The sequence below is a fragment of the Monomorium pharaonis genome, chromosome 8 (assembly GCF_013373865.1).
Source record: "Monomorium pharaonis isolate MP-MQ-018 chromosome 8, ASM1337386v2, whole genome shotgun sequence".
NCBI classification, from domain to species: Eukaryota; Metazoa; Arthropoda; class Insecta; order Hymenoptera; family Formicidae; genus Monomorium; species Monomorium pharaonis.
Genome location: NC_050474.1, coordinates 7,010,625 through 7,033,967, shown reverse-complemented (window position 1 = coordinate 7,033,967; position 23,343 = coordinate 7,010,625). Strand labels below are relative to the sequence as shown.

The window sequence follows — 23,343 nt, the reverse complement described above, 5'->3', positions numbered from 1 at the left end:
TAATTCTGCAATGACAATGCTCGATAGACAAATGCAACAAAAAATTAAAGAATTAGGATGGAAAGTACTCTTTTATCCATTTTATTAATCTACTATTCTTTTCCAATTATATATTGGAACATATTTTACGAAGAAAAAGCTTTGTAAGAACAAATGATATTTGAATTGCCTTATTCACATTTGTCGAATTAACGTCGATTAATTTCTGAGCGAAAGGAATCAAAAATGAATAAATGGACGCTCATACAAAATGATGATTATTATTGAATAAATAATAAAAAATATTAAAATTACATACTGTTTACATTACTTATAAAAACGAATTCTTTTTCGATCCCCTTAATATTATTATAATTTTCAAGACTCCTTTTCTCCTCTCTTACTTATGGCATGAACTGTAACGCTCCTCATCCTATTACGTCACGTGAAACTGCTGAGGCCGCGATCTTGAAACGCGAAAATATCTCAGGGATACCATAGATTCTCGGAGTATTCCCGATAGACCATGTGGATCCTCTGGAAGAGGCCCGTTGTCGATACCTCGCAAAGGGAAGGATTCAGTAAATCGGGCGGATACCCTCCCGGAGGAAGAGCTTGGCGATGCTTCTCTTAACCGAGCGATTATATTCCACGCGGGCGATAAAGCGATTAAGATGCTTTAGTATATGAGCAGCTTAAGGAGCGAGGTTGAAGGGTAGAGGGAGGGAGCTACTCTAGGAGGTAGATTACCCTAGAGGGATAGAAAGAAAATGCAGCATGACTTGCTCCTCATAAGACGCGAGATGCACTGATTATTTTGAATATGCCGTTAATACGTATACTTTGCTCTCATAAATTTTTCTCTTTATTTTTGTACTTAATGCTTGCGCATATCGCGTGATTGCCAGAAAGACCGTCGCACACAACTTGGAAAGTAAAATTTATTTGTAGAAAAATCTTAAAGATCCGAGCCAATAAGAAAAATAGGCGGTAGAAGTAGAACTCACATTCTTCTCACTTACCAGGATTCGTGACAAAGCTAGAAAAATCTATATGTTCAGAGAACATATTGATTTATATGAACATTTGGATTTATATGTAAGAACGCATTCATTTTTGTCGAATCAATGTCTCAGATTTGTTGTAATTTTTGTCTTCTCTTTTTATGGCTTTTAAAAAGAAGTCTAAATATTTAGAAGTAAACGTTACGTGTTATATTTCTTTCGATATTTATTGGTTATAAAAAGAAATTGGCATGATGGAATATACATTTCTCAAAAATGATCTCAATTTTTCTTATAGATAGTTTTTATAGATAGTCTTAGATAGTTTATTTGCTGGAAATAAAATTTTATTTCGTCGTATTTTTTTTCTTTTTTTTTTAAGAGAATTTATTTCAACGAAATAAACATTATATTATAACAAATAAAATTTTTAGTATCTTTCAGTGTACACGCGAGTTTAAATTTTTTTAATAAAATGACCATTTTTTTCATTATCATATGTACTAAATCACAATTTTAGAGCAAGATTACCTGCTTAATATTACTCGAAGACTGTCTGAACGATATAGTACATTTTCTACTCTGCATGCTAATAGTGTTAGACTTTTCAAACGGCTGTAAATTTGTTTTCTTTGGAATTGCACGTGATTTTGCCCATGAAAAAATGCATGACAATCATTCTTTTTCACGATTGAGTACCGAGTTAAAAATAAGAAACTTTTAATCAGCTTCACGTCGAACGAGCTATCGAGCTTTGGAGGAATTCACAAATAATTGAAGAGTGAAATTATGGAGGACCGTTCCACGGAAAACGTTTGCCGGCAACAAAGCTTTTTAAGATCTTACCCTTTGAGATGCGATGCCTTTGGAATTTGCTATAAGCGTGTAATTGGTTGCACTTTGTTTTAATGCCTCCAATAAGGAAAGACGCCTCTTAAAACGTGATATAATTTATAAGACTCGGCGCTTTTTGTTTGCAATCAGTGTTTCATTTCTATATGATGAGATAAAAAGAAAGAGTCAAAACTAAATATTATAATTTGATCATTTATTATTCTTAAATTGTACGAATAGCCAAGATATCAAAATAATATTAGGAATAAATGCGGAGCAAAATTTAAATTATTTAAAAATAAGATAGATAAAGATAGATAAAAATAAGAATAATATATTGAGAAAAAAATTTGACTAAATTTTTTAATTTAATTAATTTTTTTTTTTTTATTAAAGTATTTATATATTTCAGTCAAATATATAAATACTGGAATTGAAGTCCAAATGTTTTATGTATTTTTATTAAATAAATAAATACCAAGAAATTTAATTAAATTAAAAATTAATTAAATTAACTTTAAATTTAACTTTAAATTTAAATTAAATTAACATTTTTTTCTTAGTGTAACGATATATATATAAATTATTAGTTTAAGGATATGGAAATTCTTTTTTATTCATTATAAATTTATATTGTTCAATATGACACAATATTTTTTCGTATTTCCGTAATATTCTGTAATAAATTTTTAATATGTTTTTCATGTTGCCGCGATAAACTTTAGATCTATTAAGAACCGTATTTGCAAACTCATAAACTACCTCGCGCTACCCTATTGCGGTAGCCAACCTTCATCAATATTTCTCTCACCTCTTACTTCTTGCGTCGTAGGGCCGCATCTCTGGAAGTCTATCGAATTTTCACGATATTGCTTTTCATTAAACTCTATTCAGGCACACGCATTAGTAATTACAGCAACTTTTCGCCATGATCATAACCGATTGCGTTCTCATTAAAAGCTCATTATCACGGCCGAATGCGTGAACTATTTCGAACGCTCGATGGCGATGAAGGAATGTTCTCTTTCACCTTGAGCTTTTATTAAAGCCGCCGGATCTCGATGTCTGATTGTGAAAATGAAAATTCTGTAAATTCTCTTTGCTATTGCTTTAATAGTAATCGCCAATATATTTAAGGTTTCTTACTAATGTGTCTTTTTAACGTATTGCTGGTCCGGATAAAAATTGTAGGTAATCGTGTAAAATTCATTGATCGAAAGCTTTTGTGAGGAGATGAAATATATCTTTCTTAAAAACTTTAATTTATCCGCAACCGTTTTCCATTCATACGAGAGTTTTAAACAGAAAAAAATTACTCTCAAATTGAAACTTATGTATTCAAATTAACGCGATCATTGTTTTTTAGAAGAATTTGAAAATCTTGAATTTCAAAATATTATAGTCTCTTATTTCAATACTATAAGTGTTATTTCAAGAATATAATATAATTATTTTGATAATTTTACTATGAAAATTGTAATCTTCGATTTGAACATGTAATAAGAATATCATTTTCTTGATTAAACTATATAAAATCTTAAAATATATCTTCATTCAAATAAATCTTCTTAATTTAACGCAATATAATGTCATTTCAAGATTTCTATTTTGAAACTAAAAATATCGTCAAAACAACAATATTATTTTTTCCGTGTGTATACAACTAAAGAGAACTATTGTTACTTTCTTGACACGTTTACCTTGTAGCCTATTTTTGATGCATGCATACACGCCTGGAGACCTGAGTTACATCGCCTCGTGCTTCAAATTGTGACAGCTCAAGCGTGCTTGTTCACGGTTCTCGTATCTTTTTCAAACCCTTTCCGGGCGCCGTTGACGGACCGTAAGAATTCATGCGGAAGTCGTGCCAGTTGTATCTTGAAATATTCAGAGAACGTGGTGCGATACTCGGCGCCGTCGCGCCAAGAACATCCACACCTGGTGGAAACTGACGGCGTATTGCAATTATTTATTTATACCAGGAGAATGTTCACACACGTAACGCGAAAAGGCGTGCTGCATGATCGTTTGCGAACACGCACGTATAAAGCACCGCGAATTTTATATTATATATGATGCTCCTTTACTACATTTGCACGCAGTGCGTATCTTTGTTTCACGTTGAATATAGATTTACTAGGCACACGATGTCAGAATGAATGAGACAGCTGTTTATGGAGCGAACGTGACGGTTCTTATTTTCACTTTTGGTTTTCTGGGAACTTTGACTGCCATTCACTACAAAATAAAATATAAGCGCGATTCTACTGTCTTCATGGGCGTATCCAAGAGCAAATTCTACATTAATAAATTTTTTAAAGAAAATTTGTTTTATTAAAACTTGGAATATTTTCTCGTTTCTTCTTTCGAATTAGGTTTGGTAAATTATAACTTATATTTTTTTCTGAAGAAGGAAGGCAAATATAAGTAATTAAGAACAAAATGTGTAATTCTTTAATATTGCTATTGTTATTATTATTACATACAAAATATTTATTATTATTTTTCTAAGAAAAACATTAAAAAATGAAACTATAGAAGAGCTTCCTGTCTGAGAAATGTCACCAAATATTAAAAATGTGATGTGATTAATCTAAAGTTAAATAAAAAGAAATAACGGAATGATGAATAAGACAAAAGTATTCAATAAAATTTACAAAATTAAAGAATTATGCGATGTTTTGTTTTTCCAAAGCAACTTAATACATCTTCAATGTTTTATATGACAACAAAAAAATTCAGAGTTAAAAGAAAGTATATATATATAATGTATTTTTTTATAATTAAAAATGAAAACTTGAATAAAAATTTTTGGAGAAAGAGGGTTGAACCCTCGTTTGGATATGTCCATGACTTTCATTAATTCTTCACTGCTCGCTATAATAGATAATCGCTCATTATATCTAATAAGCACGCACTGTACTTGCTCTATTTAATTGTCATTTATTATTTCTTTATTTAAGTTTTTATAACAAAAAGTTAATTGTCACACTAAACTGACGGAGATCGTTTCTCAAGCGAGAGACTACGTGCTGTACGCTCTACCTTTAACCGATCACAAGTTTTCCAGTTGAAGGATCACTGCAAGGTGCATTCTCGTGTCCCTCCAATCTTACATCCTTTCGCTTTTTCTTCGATGCCAATGAACAGTTCACGTTTCTGGACAGCGGGTTTCTTAATCGCGAATCAAATCGCGTTCACTTTGCTACGTAATCTTTCTACTCTCTGAAGATCAATGTAAGAAAATCACTGAAAGCAGATAAAGACGACTTAAATTTTAAAATAAATTAAATCGTGGAAATTTTATATAAAATTATTTTCCTCCAATACGCCTCGTTCTTTTGATCAAACGTTTTTCTGTTTAATCTTCAGACCAGCTTGAATATTTTTTGTTATATCTGATAAGAATTTCTTAGCATCAATAATTCGTTATTTTACCTTGCAATATGCATTACAGATCCGTGCAATCTAGAGACAAAAATTGAGAATGCAACGCACACAGACGAGTTATACCAAATCTCAAAATTTTGTGGCAAAATCACTTTCCCGTTAACATGTTAATGCATTAATTACGATAATATTCAATAATATTAATAAACAGAGCACATTAGCTATCAATTGACGTTCCGAAATATATTCGATTGACGTTCCAAAATAAACGATTATCGCATCGAATTTATTAATTACGATAATGCTATCGGACCCTCTGTACGCCCGTGCTTGCTCGCGTTTAAATTTTCAGTTGTTTCTCACACACGTGTCCTCGCTACAAATTGTCATTGTAGCATCGGGGAAATAGCTCACATGCACGGGAGTTGTACGGAGTACAGGTTTGTATGGTAGCTGGTTGCGAACAACTGAAGAGAGAGAGCGAGAGAGAGAGAGAGAATGGAACAGAATAGTTCATCGTGGTCTGTGGAATAAATGGTCCGATTCACCAGCCACCATTCTGTTTCGCCGGCACGATAAAGCATTTAAATGAATTAAACCGAGGCGATCTCGCGGAGCCAATGTTGTTTGGTTGGCAACTTGATTTTATAAAATTCGATGTCTCCTGTACAGCTTTTCTCTCGTAAATTAATATCAACTCATTAGCTTTCTGATTGCAAAACATATTATCGCTATTATTGTTTGTTTGGCAATTGGAAATCAGAAAGCTTACTAGACGGCTTTGTAACTTGGACGAGATTGAGTTCCAAGTTCCAAAGAGAGATCCAAGTTCTAAAGTTCTTTTTTTATTTTCTTTTTATCTAACTACCTGTGAAGATACATAAAGGGCATTTTATTTTTCTTTTCCTGTCCACGTTGCATGGTCATACGGTTCGTTGGTACGTCTATAGGTGAGAATCGAGTTATAAAATAGAATTCTCGAGGTCCTGGCAGTGTCAAAAGGTAGTTTAGGGGCATTGAATACTGATAAGGGACGGAGGGCGGGGCCCTCCTGGGATTAGTCGGATGGATTTGACTGCCGTTCTCGTTTGAGAGGAAAAGGGGAAAGACAGAGACGAACGGGGGGAGTAGCAAAGTTAGAGGAACGAAGAGCGAAATGTGACGACTTGAGTGCGAACGTAGAGAATGAAGGGGAGAGGGGGGGAGGAGAGAGAGAGAGAGAGAGAGAGAGAGAGCATTGAAACACAGGAATGTTAGATTGAGCCACGAGTGGCCCGACAATCATACTATCATAGAGGCGATGATGTCCCGCATACTGAGCAGAATCCCTGTACTACTCCACGCATATTAATCGCACACACTCGCACGCATACGCGTGCATGAACACAGACGAGGACGAGGCTGCGATGGAACATGCCAGAATCCCCCTCGACTTTGCACTGGACACTTTGCATCACAATATCTCGCAAAGGCTGCTACGTAATCCTCAACGCAAATAGCTTCCCGTTGACGGTCACTGTTGTGGGGTCGCCGATTACCTGATTTCTAAACTCGCTGAACTGATTCCGAATACTATTTCGGAAACGTTATTAACGATATAAAAAGTTCTACAGCAATCTTTTGGTTTTTGGAAATATGTTAGAGGATTAGTCTGTTCTGAACAGGAATGTTTAATTAACAATGGCTTAAGACGATATCTTGAAACAAGAATTGTGCGAATAATGTTGTTTTAATAACACAACAAAATAATCTCTGTTTGGTTATTCATGTGTTATTTGATTAAAATGCAATTATTTTTTTTATATATTTGGAAATGGATGATTCTAATTAAGTGAATAGTAAATAGATTCATTGACCACGATAATTTAGTTATTTACATAATTTCTCTGCATGTGGTGTAATAATTAATTATTTACTCAAATTATATATTAATAAGAATGTGTGTATTATTTTATGCTATAAAAAATTAATTTTATGATAGTCAGTAGAAAATTAATTTTGGACAAAATTAGAAAGAAAACTAACAAGAGAAAAATGTATAAAAAATACTTATAAAAACTTATTTTTAAGAAATGCGTTTTGATTTGCGAAATTAGATACTAACTCTTTTGGAATTGAGTTGCAGAATGGAAGTTTGCTATTGTCACGAAAATAATATTATTTTTTCGAGCTGACGCAACGCACATTTAAAAATAGAAAGGAAATGGAAACGTCTGCGTTGTGAAAATCACGTATCGATCGAAAATATGAGCGACAATAAATAAAGCAGGGTTAGCATATACGTTCGTGCGCATTTCTGCGCGGAGCTTTTGTTTACATCAACTGGCGGTCAATTCACTCATGCTGCTTAAACGCAAATGTATTCGCGGGGGAAAAAAGAAAAACTGATTAAACGCAGCTGTATAAACCTGCGGCGGATTAAGTTCAACGTCCGGCAATGATAGCCGTAATCCGATTTAACGAGAATCAGTAAAAAAAAAAGGCCGAACCGCGCGCCGCGCAAAAAAAAAAGTAATATAGCGGCATTTTGCCAATAAATAAAATTGTGCACAATTGAAAAAAAAAAAAATTCCGCCGGTCCTGGTAATCAAAGTCGCGAGACGATATCCCAAATAAAGTGTGTTTTAAAACGACCAGTCGAGTGTACGCTTTACCGCCCGTGATTACGAACGTCGAAGCAGCTGGCTCAAAATGGCGATATCGCGCGTTGGAGAGTTAAATTGCTGCATATGGGATGGTTTTGAAATAAAATTTATCCCGGATAGCGAGACGGGTTTAACTTTATCACGGACTGCATCCCGATGCTGCGTTATTGTAAACTTCCATCGGGATGGAAATGATCCACAATCAAGATGCTGTCGAAACGCGCGCTCTTTTATTTTAATTGCGCTTCAGTTTCGAATCACAAAATAATGACGGGCGTTATGTAAATTATTTAACAATAAATAAATATATTTCGCGCATTCAAATTAAATATCAGAGAAATTAAGATGTACACGACATATTTTATGATTCGGGATTCATTAAAAACTTCAAACCTCTCTCTGTAAAAGAAACTTTCCTTGTCCCTCTTTAATGATCTTGTTTCCTACCGTTCCTTCTCTTTGCAGATTGAGCATGAGTTATTGTTCTTTCTGCTGAGAGAAAGACTGAGGAGAACTTTGAAGCTGTATAGAAGTCTTGTTTTACTTTAACTTAAAATCTTCCCCTGTGCGAATTAATGAGTTTGTCCTAATGGCACAGTTTCAACAGTGGAACTCATTTTTATTAAATACAAAGAAGAAAAGTGGAAATGATTCAATAATGTGCAACGTGCGTTTCTCTTTGAAGTGAGGTTACGATTTCATTTCGGGCGCATCTTGATGTAAACTTTATAACGCAACTGTAAACTCTTTGTTTGACGATGTGCCCACTAGACAAAAATCCATCAACGTGGTATTGGCAATTACATTGAGGACAGCGGCCCGATACTGTCTGGTTATCGCGAAATGTGATTTATGACACCATTATACTAAAACGGATCGGTTCACCAAGATCCGCGCGATGTTATCATAAAATAGCAATAAAAATTTATTGGCACGTTTTCGCACCCCGGCGAATTGGGCTGGAATACAGAGTGCAAAAATGCAAAATTATTTCAGCGCGTATACAGCGTAAATTATAAATTGATTTGCTGTCACCTGTACGTACTTACTGACGCGAACTGAACGAAACAGCGCATTTTCATTATAAAGGGAAATAAGAAATATTTAAGCCTGTAGCGAAATATTTTCGCTCGCGCGTGAAATTTTTTTTAATAAACAATCGCCGTTGCATTTTTACGATTCATGCAACCGCGAACCGCGAAAAACAATGTAATCCAAAACTCCAATGTTCATTAGTGGAAATCGATATTTTGTTACAGTGGCATAACGTGTCGGTTGTTGCGGTATTTCGCCGATCGGTCGCAACAATTAATAACGATTCGTTTGCACGTAACTCACGAAGGGCGAAGCCCAAAGCTCGAACTGACGCAGCTGGAAGTCATGGTCGACTAAATTCCCGGCGTACTTATCGTTTCATTAGTCATGCCGCGTATTCGCTAAAAGCGTCAATAATTAAATGTGTACACCGCGTGCGAAACATCGCGTGCGAAACGTTGCAACTACAGACGAACGTGGCATACGAAGCAAGGGTGTTGTGTGCCGTCAACGGGTCGTTAACTCAATGAAATGATAAATCATTTCATTGATCCCAGTACCAAATCGCGCTGTAATCATATCGTGAAACAAACATGATCGCAAAACCTTTCCAGTTAATATAACCGAGAGTTACAACAACCAACATTTCAAAAAATTGTAGGGGGAAAATGGGGTAAATCTTCATTACGCTTATTTTTCATTAAATTTGTGTTTTAACATCTAAAAATACAAAAACAATTCTAAAATATTTATTTCAGTATCGATGTCCATATATATTTTTTGTAGATTTAAATTGTTTTCTTTTATATTTTTTTAACAATTAGGAAAAAAATGAAATTCTAATCGAAAGTACATCTATGATGTTACTTTTTATCGATATACATATACATATGTAAAATGCGTATATGTATATAAAAAGAAATTATTTTAATTTTACATTTTATTTTTCAAATATTTGTTTACATTGCATATGTATATATATAAAGTTTGTATAAAATTTATAAAAAATAATTTGAACGAATAAAAATAATATAAAAGCAATAGAACAATTCGTATCACAAAATTTATTATTAACAAATTTCTTTAGAATATTCCTTTTTAAACTATATCATGATCTTTCCCTTTATTCTATCTTTACTTCATCTTTTTCAAAAAACAATATATGTTACTGACGAAAAGTACATTAGTTTATTTTTTATTTGTTGCCAATTTTATAAATTATAAATTAAGATTGACAATATTTGACATGTTGAATTTTAAATACTTTTTTTTTCAAATATAATTTCTTAAGTTAGATATAATTCAAATATAAGTTGTATATACAATTTGTGTGCGTGTGTGTGTGTAATTTATAAAACTACTACTTATTTTGTATATATCAAACAATAAATCATTTTTCGCAGTAACATAGATACAGTTTTTTATTAATTAAAATTGTAATTATAAAGCACTTTAACAAACCGCAAACTATATACTTTTATTTTTACAAATATCAAATATATAGTTTTGCAGGATAATACGATCAAAGATACAACAGGTCACAGAAACCATTTTCTATACTGAGAAAAAAGTAACTAATTTGACTAAAAATGGTTGAAATGTTTAACTTGATTAAATTTCTTTAGTTGAAATATTTATGTATTTAACTTAAATACGTGAAATATTTGAACTTTAATTTAAGCATTTATATATTTAAAACTGAAATACATACATATTTGAATTGAAGAATTTTAATTAAGTTGAAAAATTTGATCAAGTTAACTACTTTTTTCTGTATATAATTTTAAATCGATATATATTACTCCAGTGATAATATTGTGATAACATTAACACGTAAAAACTATCGTAACACTAGCTGCAGATCGGCAGACTGCAAGCGTTCTAAGCAGAGCCGGATGTTCATAAAAGATACATGAATGTAAGTCGCGAAAGGTTTAGGAGCGTTGGGAGTTGGGAGATCGTTGAAATCGCTTTTTGGTAGATATCCCCGCCTCGCGTTTTCTTTTACAGGTCGCGCGTTTTCTCTTACGGGATAACCGTGTCCTTAACGGCCTGTTAGGAACCTTTTATCCAAATCTTTCTCCACTCTGAAACGTCTCCTTGATCTACGACGGAGGCCTGAGCAGTCTTATCCATCAGCCATTTACTGGCATGGTAAACCCTGTCCGACTTGGATTCACCACGATGGGATCGACGTTATTTGTTCTTGTCTGAGAAACCCCAACGAAAATCTACGTCGCTCACGACTTTGGACTTTCCTCACATCCTTCACTCCGTCGTAATGTAAAATAATTTTGCTGCGTGAACCGATAGTCAATTTTTTTTTTATTTACTTTGCATATTGATCAGAGTCGAGAACATTAATGGCGTTTCGTGTTACTTGTCTGTGTCGTTAATAATGTAATTGATAATCGTAAACTTTTTAACATTCCGAAATCGTTCACTGTTATCTGTCCGTGTAGAGCAAATAATTTAAATGACCGGCAGATAACGACTGTTATTAAAGCGGCGTAATTAACAATATCACGCGGTCCAACGTTGCGAATGCGTCGGTTACCATAGAAACGCAGCTATCGTTTAAAGTAATGAGCGGAATAAAACGAGCATTGATATTGCATAAGCGACAATTATGCTTAACGATTGTTTCGAATATGTCGATCAACACACAATCCGTCATTCGTCCGGCGTAACATAGTATTTAAATGTTATCATTAAGGATTTATTGGTACGAACGTAATGAAATTTTGGTAATTAGTCCATTTTGTAGGTACAAATCTCATCTCCGTGCGCGCGGTAACATTTGGGAATAGTGCTCGTGAAATTTATCTAACATTCGAGTACATTACATTCCCGATTTAGCTCGTGTTTGCCAACCGTTGTACGCTGTTTAAGGTGAAATTTGGCCGGTTTGTAAGTATACCGGGTACTTGGAGATCTATGTCGTGTTGGTTAGTAGCTGCTGGAAGCTAGCTACGGATAAGCAGGTAATCTCATTGTAGTACGTCTTGCATGCGAGTGTGCTCTTTGTCTACCACCGTGGTCCGTATATCGTGTGGGACGCGATTCTCCTATAAAAGCTAGGCTAGGGCTTCCGCCTTCCGCGCGATATTACGTTGTTTTATATATAAAAAAGAAAACGAAGGATGGTATTTACGATATCGTAAAGTCTTATTATTAAAGTCATTATGTTGAACATTATTATACACGTCCCTTGAATCTCAGTTTTTGAAGAATAATAGGGAGATACGTCAGGGTAGAATTTTTTCGTCGGGATAAAATGTGTCGATAGATCTTAGTACCGTTTGATCTGTTACAGAGTGTTTTCTTTCTATTATATCAGAAACGTTGCTTTACTGCTGTGGAAGAAAGCTATGATTAAAATAAAATTAAAATAATTCATAATAAAATGATTATTTATTCGCCAGTGATTACAAAAGAAAAAACAATGTAATTATTACGTTTGACCTGACTGCTCTCAAATATATTTAACAAATGAATATATTTGAGGCCAGTCAGGTCAAACCTAATAATTACATTGTTTCTAAAATAATTTATGTTATATGTATAAGGGAAAGTTATACAGTTTCTGTATTAATACAATGTAAAAAGTCGGGTACAATGGATATCAATTTGAGACCACTACGTAGCTGATAATAATGTAACACGCAATTTTACATTAAAATTTTTACATTTTTATAAAATAGTAAAGGTAGCTTTTTGTAAAATATTTTGTATTTATTGTATATGCATATTTGCAATTATTATAAAGATTAAATCGATTTTTTATAAAATCCATCAAGTTCCCCAAATCGTGTTTTACCACACAAATTTTATTACAATAAATGAAATGATTAAGACTGATAAGTAATAATAATAAAATTAATAATTATAATTATTACGTAACATATAATTATTGTATAAAGATAAATGATACGCATTTGTGGCAATTCTACCCTACCTACATAGCTAACTTAACATTTAATTCTTAAATAAGATTACATCAAAATGATGTTCTGAAGTTAAAAATTTCACGGAAAAATTTACAAAAAATGTGCCTTATAAATTCCTCTCTCGGGCCCTTTGTATATCTTAAGCGGAACAATTTGCAGATTGAATCGCTCGACGTCGTCTCGTGAAATAGTTGAAACGATAAAAGCACGCAATTTTTGGTGATGACGCAACCATACTGCCGGATAGCCGTTCGCGCCGGGTTGGCATTCTGGCTAACAATCTGGGAGGACGGGGATTTGCGCGCGGCGCAATGAAAATTTTCCATTTATGCGGGCGCAGATAAAGCAGGTCCGAAGATAATAAGCAGACGAACGAGCACGGGCGCGGTGTCGCTGAGCGCATTGTTAGTTAAACCAAGAGATAGCCGTGATTTAGAACGTTGAGCGTAGGACACGTCGGGATAGCGAGAAAGGGAAGGCGGAAGATCGCGGAGAAAGAGGGAACAAGACAGATAGAAGGTGAGAGAGCGAGAGAGAGAGAGAGAGGGAGAGAGGGAGAGAGAGGGAGATAGCGAGCATCAGGCCGAGAGGGTAGCATTGCGGGGAACAATGCTGAGGTATGTATATCCATGAGTAGACAACCGGGCAACCAACCAGCGACGCCAACCTGCAGCCAGCAATAGCAATGGGCCGTAGGGATAGCTCGTAATTGCCGGACGGTTCTCAAGTGGCAACGACGCCGGTCAATTTCACCCCTTGCCGGTATCCCGGAACCGCGACACCGCAGAGACCCCTTTTACAGTTCGGCATACAGTATCAGGATTTGGCGGGGATTATGCCGGACACGAGGAAACGCCACCGTAACTCGATAGTCTCTCGAAGCAATCGAGGTTACGCGGCAACTGCTTGTCCATTCCACGTTCCGGTGGTTTCGAGAAGAAAATTGCTTTTCCTGTCCCCAGTCGGTTAGCCGGTACTTTAACGTTATTTCGTCGCACCTATATATGTGTAAACTATTGTTAAACCGGGGGAAAAATTAAAGGAGATACGGATCAGGAGATGATTTATTTCTGAAAGCGTTACGCTATCAAAAGTAAAACGTATCGCGTGTCACATTTGGACGATTAGCATCTCGTGTCGGTCTGCCAATAAAAAGAAAAACTCGAAACGGGGCACGATATTTGTGTGATTAATAAGTGACGTAAAAGAAAAAAAATATAGGATCGTAGAAATAGAACTGCGCTGAATTCACGATTTACTTCGGGGATACGTCGACTCACGGGAGCGGAAAAAAAAGGGAGGGGAAAGATCTTTGCCAAGCCCCCGCTCTTTATTATAGCACTTGGATTTGGACTCTGGAGTTCATTTCCGCGTGCTCGCTATAATGGGTGGCTATTTCATGTTACTAAAATGATATTATCGGACTCCCGCACGCTGGATCGATTCCAAAACTAGCTGGGACGAGTGTCGCCCAACGGAATTACCTCCGTCAACATGAAATGCCGTTGCGGAAGGGTAATCAATTCTTACTTCCATTCTTTCCCCCCCGTTGTGCGCGAGCGAACGAATGCACCGAACCCCGATATCGATTTATCACGGGCTTTGCATATCCATTTCTTGCCCGCGCTTGAAACGCATACGCTGCAAGAAGTTGGACCGGCAACGTTTTCTTTTTTTCCCCCTCTGCGCAGCGCGCGTAAACGTTTTTGCGAACATCTGTACCGTTCTTAATTGTTGCATGACCAGTCGCTCGCCGTAGTTGTACGTCGAGGAGAAATGCTTCCCTATGCACGCCGTAACATCGAAAAGACCGGGAGGTATTGTTACGGTATAATGATTTTGTTGAATGTACGGGAGATGAGAAATGTACAGGAAGAATTAAATAACTGCCGGCGTTCGCCTAACAATAGGATAAGCGCGCTTTTTGCCGTTTTTCTGACAATAGTGTGTCGGCAGACGTTCGGGGTTTCCATGAAGTTTTTTAATTAACACGAAATTGCACGTTTCATTAGCGTTCTCTATGTGTTTTTTTTTTTTCGGCTCGTAACACGCTATAAAAGAAATATGCTCGGATTGAGAGGGAAATAAGTTGTGTTTTTTTTTCCCGCGTGCGGATTTTTTGCCGTATTTCCCGGAGCTCTGTCATTCGAAACAATATTAATTATTACCGATCGGCAAACAAAAGCGACAAACGAAACATGTCGAGGAAATGTAAAATTTCTCGCAGGCAAGCATTCCGGGTGATATCACGTGTACATCCCATTTGTGTCGTTTTTTTAAGCGAAATATACGTCAAGTTTTATAACTGACTGGATGAAATAACGTGCGAAATCTTGGTTTTTTCCTCGCGTCACTCTCTCTCTCTCTTTTTTTTTCTTCTTTTTTCTGGAGCGAGGAATGCAATATACACGATGTCATCGCGAAATGTGCTTGTAATATAATAACGGCCGAGCATAGAGTATATGTACAAACATTTTGTTTAACGGCGCGTAAAGAACTCTCGTGAATCTCTTCTTAATAGAGAAAGATGACGCATTACGGAAAGTTAATCTGCTGTTGCGCAACGGCCGCAAACCGCTGTTAATATAGCAGTAAACATGCCGAAAGTCGTAAAGAGGCTTTCAGGAAATTCCTACGGCGGACGGCACGACACGCCGCGGTCATTATCGAAATACGAGGTGCGGCACTACTCGCCATCGGTTATTTCCCCGAGTACTTCTCTCTCGCGAATGTATTTTCCGTTTAGTTCACATCTCCCCGTCAGACCGCTTAACTATCTCAATTAATAGCTGAAAATTGTCGAGCAAATTGTGAATACGTGTCGTAATGTGGGTCATTCTAATTTCGACGTTCCGTATATATATATTTAGAAAACGATAAAATGCCCGTAATCTCTTTGAACTGCTCACTTTAACTTGTCACTGAAAATTTCAGAGAGATAAATAGGGTAAATGACTGACAGCGTGTCAAATATTGGAAATTCAATTTTAATAAACGCTTTCCTAAGAATATAAACTATATTATTACTACATAATTGTATTTAAATTTACTGGAATTCGTAAGGAGTATATTTGCGATATTGCATTAAAAGTTAAACTTTTATCTTTTAATTATATAAAGAACTATTTAAGATTCGGGTTATATAGTAGTATTTGGTATTACACTGTCGGTAATAGAATCGTACGTTATAACTCTAATTAATTTTGTGTGAAAAGGTAGGCGTATAGAGGAGGAGTTACAAATGAAAATTTTTCGAATTCCGGTGTCAAATTTTTTTTCGCAAATTATTTTATTAAGCATCTCGAGAATTTTATCAAAAGATAATACAATACAAAAGATTTAGATAAAAAAAGAGATATACCAATGTTTAAAACGTATCAAAAAATAATTCTATCAAAGTAATTTAAATAAAAATAATTGGACAGTGTGAATATTTTTGCAATATTTTTATACATTATTTCTGATATTTTAGAAATTCATGATAAAATATTTAAAACTGTATAGCTGTTTTTCAATAATTTTATTTTGATATTCTTGATACACATGCAGAATAATCATATACGAGAAAAAAATTGATTTATTCGAAAATGATTTCGTTTAAAAACAAATGAGAAAATTGTCCCTCTGCCCTCTCGGAGGGTTTTACGGCGGTATTCCACTTGTCCCATAAAAGATTCCAAACGTGACCCTAATTTTTAAAGTTACAATTTATAAAACGCTTTATTAATTCTCTTATATGTATATGAACACAAAATAAAAATAATATTGGTAAAAGTAATTTATTGGTAAAGAAGAAATGTTTTAATTTTAATTTTACAGCCTGCTCTAATGCGTCAGTTTGAAGGAAGAAAAACATTCGACGAATTTACATAAATTAAAAACCGTTGGAGTTAAGAAAAAAAGAGAATATGATTGGAACGTAGAGAGAACATATAGTTTTTAGGATGAGCGACAACATTGACGTATCAGTTTGGCGTGTCGTTTGAAGGGAAGTTTTAATTTGAGATAAAAGCGAAAGGGGGAGGCTCCGCGCAGCGCGGCGCGTGATTACTTAGCGGCTATGTACAGTAGCGGAAACGTCCTCGTTAAAATCACTTGCCGTAATCCCGGCTGCTCTTACTAACGCTTTTCATGTAAAAACATTTGGCGATAAAACGCACCTGAAACAACAGAAACGAAAGTCACAGATTCGAAATGTCGCGTGGGAAAATCGACCCCCCCCGGATTGGGGTCGAAAGAATACAACTGCGAAGTTCGGCGATCTATTTTAGAATTACCGTTGGGCATAACTACTCGAGCTTGAATTCTATTTAACTAACGTAATGAACGTATTCAGTGCTAAACGAAAAACGAAAAACGGAACAGCCAGATTACAGATAACATCAATTCCGAACTTCAAAGCGTGAAAAACTTTGTTATCAACTAAGATAAATATTCCGCGGGAGTATTGAAAACGGATTTCAAGTTTCTATTTTCGCTTGAAAACGAATTCGCGATTTCGTTAATCGCTTTCAATGACCGATTACAATCGTTTTGCAACGACGGTGGTCTTGAGGAAACCACGGTTTCCGCTTGTCTTTAGCTTTCTCAAATCCTCAATGGGTAACTAGCACCCTGTATCCCGCCCCGGCTTTTGAAACTGTTATGCTAAATGATCGATAAATGGATGTTTACCCAAACAGTTAAGTCGAATTAATAATGGATAACCGTACGCACCGCCAAAGTACTAATATTACCGGAGTGTATACCGTTTCTCTCTCTCTCTCTCTCTCTCTCTCTCTCTCTCTCTCTCTCTCTCTCTCTCTCTCTCTCTCTCTCTCTCTCTCTCTCTCTCTCTCTCTCTCTCTCTCTCTCTTGTCAGAGATGCTGGCACAGTACATATGGGGCTTTAGCAGCGGTCAATCCGGTGGAAGGTAGCCAGACGGATCAATATCACATTACTATAAATAATTAATAGTCGGTTCTGCTCCTATGCGTACTGCGTGCCTCCTGGCTATCCCAATTTTCTGCCGAGTGAGTTTACGATGGAATGAAAGCTTAAACGAGTTAATGTAACGTAATGTTTCACAACGGAGAGTTTTATTTTCATAGTAACCCTTCTTTTTCAGGGCAACTAATTTTTTTTTTTTTATGTTCATGCGTTTACCGTAACACATGCATAAACACTTTTCCCTTGTGAATTATGCGATAAAATTGTTTTTTACTTGAATTCAATGTTATGTCCGTGTGAACCACGTGGATATTTTCTTAATCCCATTAAAAATCGCGTAGATTCCAAATTCTACGAATTTTAAAATCTCCCTTCAATTATGTTACCAATAATTAATTAGCGAAGATTGAAAATTTACATTAACGTGATATTACACGACAACGATATTGAATGAGATGTCGATAATTATGAAAGCGGCAGATTTCCAAGCGCGTCCGTGCAGTTTCTCCTCTTTCCTCCCCCGTTTACTTTGCGAAATGGACGGAGTCTCTCAAAATGCGATAGAGATACATCGTCCGAAGCTCGTGTATTTGCGATCTCCTCCGCTATTCCTCCTGTTCGGGAATTACTCGGCGTACGGTCGTGGCGCTTCCGGGAGTGCGGCAGCGAACCCTAGGGGCACAATAAAACTGCATCTAAACAACGTCAACGGGGGCGACGGGGGGATGGAAAGAGAGGCGGCGCGCGAGGGCGGAAGGAAGGAAAAGGGCGAAAGGCACGGGAAGAGAGGAGGGAGATCCGAGTTGCATCGTTACGGAAAAAGGCCAGGTCAGAACGGATAGCGGCGAGGAGGAGATTGAGGCGAGGGGACTTCGCCAGGGAGAACGTGATCGTGTTAACAACAACCCCGGGGCCCGGAGGAAGGTGGGCGTTTCGAGCGATCCGGTTTGAATAAGTAGTTACCGGCCTAATAGTAGCGCCGGACTGTGACGGTCGTTGAATACCGAAATTTCGACCGGGCACGTCGCGCCGCGCGACCAGATTGGTTAAAGAAGGGACGAAATTTCGGGAGGGTTGCCGAGATGAAGAGGGTCCGCACAGGTTGCGGACGACTCGTCGGAGTTTGGGTCTACGGCATCAAACCGTTATAAACACCTCGAGCGACCCCGCTGACTCCTTGTTGCTACGCGGCTCGTTATAAGCGGATGTAAAGGTTATTTTTTTTATTCCCCCTCCCCCTTCTTTGACCGGTCAACGCCCTCTTCAATTGTCAGTTTTCTCCCTGTCCGGCACGTATTGAGAAATAACTTTCGAAATGCACACCGCAGCTAGATTGACCCCAATTCGTAGTAAAAACTACTGGATAGCTCTCATTCTCTCGCAACTGAATTTTGCTCGCGATGTTTTATTCGAGAAATTGTATTGCACGTAATTATCACAATTTCCTATTTAACTGACTTAATCGGGATCGATAATGAATTCCATTCTCCAACGGATTATTTCATGTATCATGCTTCTGATGGTTATTGCGGGAAGAAGGTACATTCAAAAAATTGTATTTTGAGAGAGAGAGAGAGAGAGAGAGCAACGCATTAAAATTTTTTATCTTACAGAATAGTAGAAGAAAGAGTTACTATTCTGTTTATTGAAAATAAAATATTAATATTATAACTTCAGAGATGCATTTCTCCTTTTGAAGCAGCTTGATCCGCGCGCTCTTTTTCCCCGAGCCATGAATTTTCCTTGAATTTTTTCCGCTTTATCGATCTAAGCAAAGCGAGTAGGAAACAAGTGAACGCGATGCGGGGGATAAGACCGGGGAAATGTCAGCTTTTCTTTTTCCTTCGCCTGGAATTACAGAAAGATGAACGTCGCGCCCGTTGGACGTTTCCTCGTTTCAAAAATATCAGTGGATTTCCAGCGCGAGCGACGGGAGAAACGAGACGCGGGTTATCAAGGTTACAATTTCCGCAATTTTCACGGCGCCGTAAATCCCAGGGACGTAAAAATCTCCTCGCAATAATGAATTCGTCGTGAGCTAGTAAAACATCGGAATGGCTCCTCTTCGATTTCGAGGAGGAGTAAGTTACTCCTCCGTGGTTGATTCAGCCAGTGGGTTACGAGTCTTATCAAACTGCAAGTAAGCAGCGGTTTACGAGGCTGCTTTGCGCCCTTTCTCCCTACTTTTAAATTTGAAACTTTCTGCTGCCGGGAAAGTCGGTTTATATTCCCATCGCTTGAGAACTTTATCTTTTAATTTTCCATTTTCTGGTCCACTGTTAACTTTTTATTCTTCATGAAAAAAAATTATACATTACATAAATGTGAATATTCGCGAGTAAAATATTATTTCTCGTGTTTACCGTTGAAAATTATGCAACGATACCGTGAAGATAATAATTGCGATGTGGATTGTTGCCAAAGTGGATTTTCTCTCAATGGCATTCGATTTTCGATCGTTTTATACGATTGAAACGCTTACAGGTGTCGGCAAAGTTCGTGATCTCAGCGAAATTCGTTCAGATTTCTCTATTGTCGAAAATTTACTCTTTTAAAAATGCGTGCGCGATATAATATTAAAGTAGGAAAGGTTCTATCTCTCTCTCTCTCTCTTTCTCTCTCATATTCAATTTTCGACTGTTTTGCGCTTGTAGATATTGAATGTGCTAGCTCGGCGAAAATCGCTGAGCGGAGACCTTAATTCCATCGGAGACTGCCTTTTTTAAATGCAATACGTAATACAAATAAAAAAAAAATTCCCAACACCGTGACGATACTCCCGTGGACGACGGTTATTATCTCTTCACAAATTACATCGAGGTAGCGTACCCAGGGCTTTTGGTCTCAGCCGTGATAAACCCATCCACTCCTATCCTCCGCCATCCTTCTCTCCCCAGCCCCTGCCTCTATTATTTTCAACCACCCAACTTCTGATATACCACCTGCAACCTCATTTGCCTAGCTACTCTATGTTACGTTAGGCAACACTTATTACCCAGGTAATACAATCGCATAATGCGCCTCCCTCGTCTTCACGCCCACGATAATGCCCAATTTAATGGCAAGGAGGAGCGTCGCAATCTCGAGCCTAACGAGATATTACTGTCCGGATGTTACGCGCTGTCGATCAAATTAATTTACAATTATGATCATAGCGATATCGCCTGTCCGAGCGAGCGTCTATATTAGACTGTACGCTTTAAAAAAAAAAAAAGAAAGAAAGAAGAAATCGGATTTTAAACTCGAAATCCGAGTTGCACAACTTACTACTTTATATTTACTACAACAGCTATATTAGACTTTTGTCAAGTTTAAATTAAAGTAGATGTGACTCACACTATTTTTCGAATTACGTATATTCGAGTTACGTGTATCGGTGAAAAACTTGACTTAACTAAGATGTCTTTTTAAATTTTTCGTTTTAATTGAAATATTTTTGTTCGCCCGCATATTTTTTCGTACTTGTTATCCCAGTATTTACACGATATCGGTCCCGCAGTGTACGGTGCATATTTACCTTAACATGATGAAAATGTTCGACGTAAAAAAGTTGATGACAGAGTGACTAACGAGGAAAGTTAGGCGGCCTGCAAATTCGAAAATAAGAGAACCGTGTACAAATGTAGAATAGTTGAACACTATTGTGCAAACCGTATTTTTCGCTGCGGATAAAAAACGGATTTGGAGCGTGAAAAAATCGGCTCCAAATTGGTCGGGGAGTACAGCTGCGCGATTTAACGATGTAAAATTATTCTCTATCTCGGGAGGGGGGGGAAGCCGAAGCGCAACGTTCCCCCTCACGCTTTCACGTGATCGCGAGTGATAAGTGTGCGGCTAATTAATTCACGAAATATGTTACGAGTTACGCGAAGAATGCTGAAACTTAGTATCACCCGCTTAACGAGCTCGTGCGACCGTACCACGTGTTGCCGATCTTCTTTGTGCATACGCGTTGTACACGATATACACTTGCGCGTACATCGGGAATGTATCCTAGAGAAATTGCGGCGGACGATCGATAACTGAACGCAATGAGCTGCTGCAAGCTCGTCTCCGCGTCCTGGTCGTGCTTCAATCGGTAACTCTCAAGTTCGGCGCACAATCCTTTGGGTACATTTGGTAATTCCGCCAATATAATCATGGAAGAAGTTACCTCTCCCTTCGTCGTCGAACCTAGATTAAGATGCGTAAACATTGGGATCACTCTCTTCTCCTAACAAAGCGTTACTTGTTGAGGCGAGCGAGACGTATTTTTAAACCGGTTTTACAAACCGGATAGACGTTGTTACTTCGTTTAAAGTTTACGAAATTTTTGAAGTCTGCAAAAGTTGAAAAAAGAAAAACTTTTTTCTTCAAAAATTTCCTTTTAACAAAAATGAACAAATAATAAAAATAAAATATATATATCTTTTTTAACATTCCTCCGCGAAAATTCTCATCTCATCGCGAGTCATTCACCTATTCAGGGGACGAAAAGTTTCTATGAGAATGAAAAAAAAAATGAAAAAGTTTTTTTAAGGAATCTATCAAAGAACTGCCATCGCACTAGATACTCCGCTGTGAGAGCAAAAGTTTCCCTTAACACTTTTAATACATCAACGGGGATGAAGTATTTAAAAATCCAAGATAAAAACACAGGCAGGTCGAGCGCTTTATTTTATCTCGAATTACTGTTTCGAGTTGAGCAGACCGCGGAGAAGAGACAATTAAAACTTTAAGCTGAAATAGCACCACCGTCACCGTCACTTGGACAAACTGAATTCTTCGGACGTTGGAAAGCTTTCTTTAGGGCAACAACTCGCTCGGAGGAAACTTTTCGCGATGATTTAAAACGTTTCACCGATGTATTTTTAAAGGATACTTATGCATTTCGATCTACATATTGAAATCACTATTATCTCCAGAATTTTTATGATATAATAAAACTCCTCCATTGAAGAAGTTATAGATCATTGATAATAATTAAATTAGAGAGTGAAAAAGCTGGTTATTATATTTTTAACGAAAGAATATATTTTATTTTTAGTGATAGAAGATCAGACCGTCATTCAAGAAACAATAAACGTAGATGAAGACACTGGAAATTATGGTAGCCACGAAGAAGGTAAATAAATCTTTTAATAAGATATTAACATTTAACTTATACATTTTATACATGCATATGTAAATGATCTTTTTAATATAGATGAGGAAGAAGAGGATGAAGACGAGGCAGAAGAGAGAGGAACTGTTTACCAAGAGACTGATTTTAAATTGGATGAATTTCTTCAAAGGTACGATAATGATGTAATAGTAGAATGTTTTAAATCTATCAATTCTTTTATTTACATAATATTTAATTTTTTTATTTTTAATAATCTGTTCTCCAACAGTAATTATTTCAGTTAAATTTCAAACTTAGATTAAAAGTCCAGTTTTTAAAATTTTATCCTTTGTTTAAAATTAAAACAAAAAACGAAGTTTTATTATCTTTGCGCTTTTCAAGCTCTTTTATCGTGTTCTCTTAAAAAGAAATTCTAATTTAACGAATCAAAATATTCTGTACGCGACAGAACACACGCATAAGACACATTTTT

At 36.5% G+C, this 23,343-nt stretch overlaps 1 protein-coding gene across 2 annotated transcripts in view; it reads left to right on the top strand.

Annotated features, from left to right (window-relative positions):
- LOC105836196 (protein timeless homolog) overlaps nt 1-23,343 on the top strand; it is a 115,748-nt gene that overhangs the window by 81,289 nt on the left and 11,116 nt on the right. For both annotated transcript variants that reach the window (XM_012680062.3, XM_036290528.1), the window contains 2 exons: nt 22,794-22,871; nt 22,953-23,040. In XM_012680062.3, coding sequence (XP_012535516.2) covers nt 22,794-22,871; nt 22,953-23,040 — 166 coding nt within the window. The remainder of the gene's footprint in view (nt 1-22,793; nt 22,872-22,952; nt 23,041-23,343) is intronic.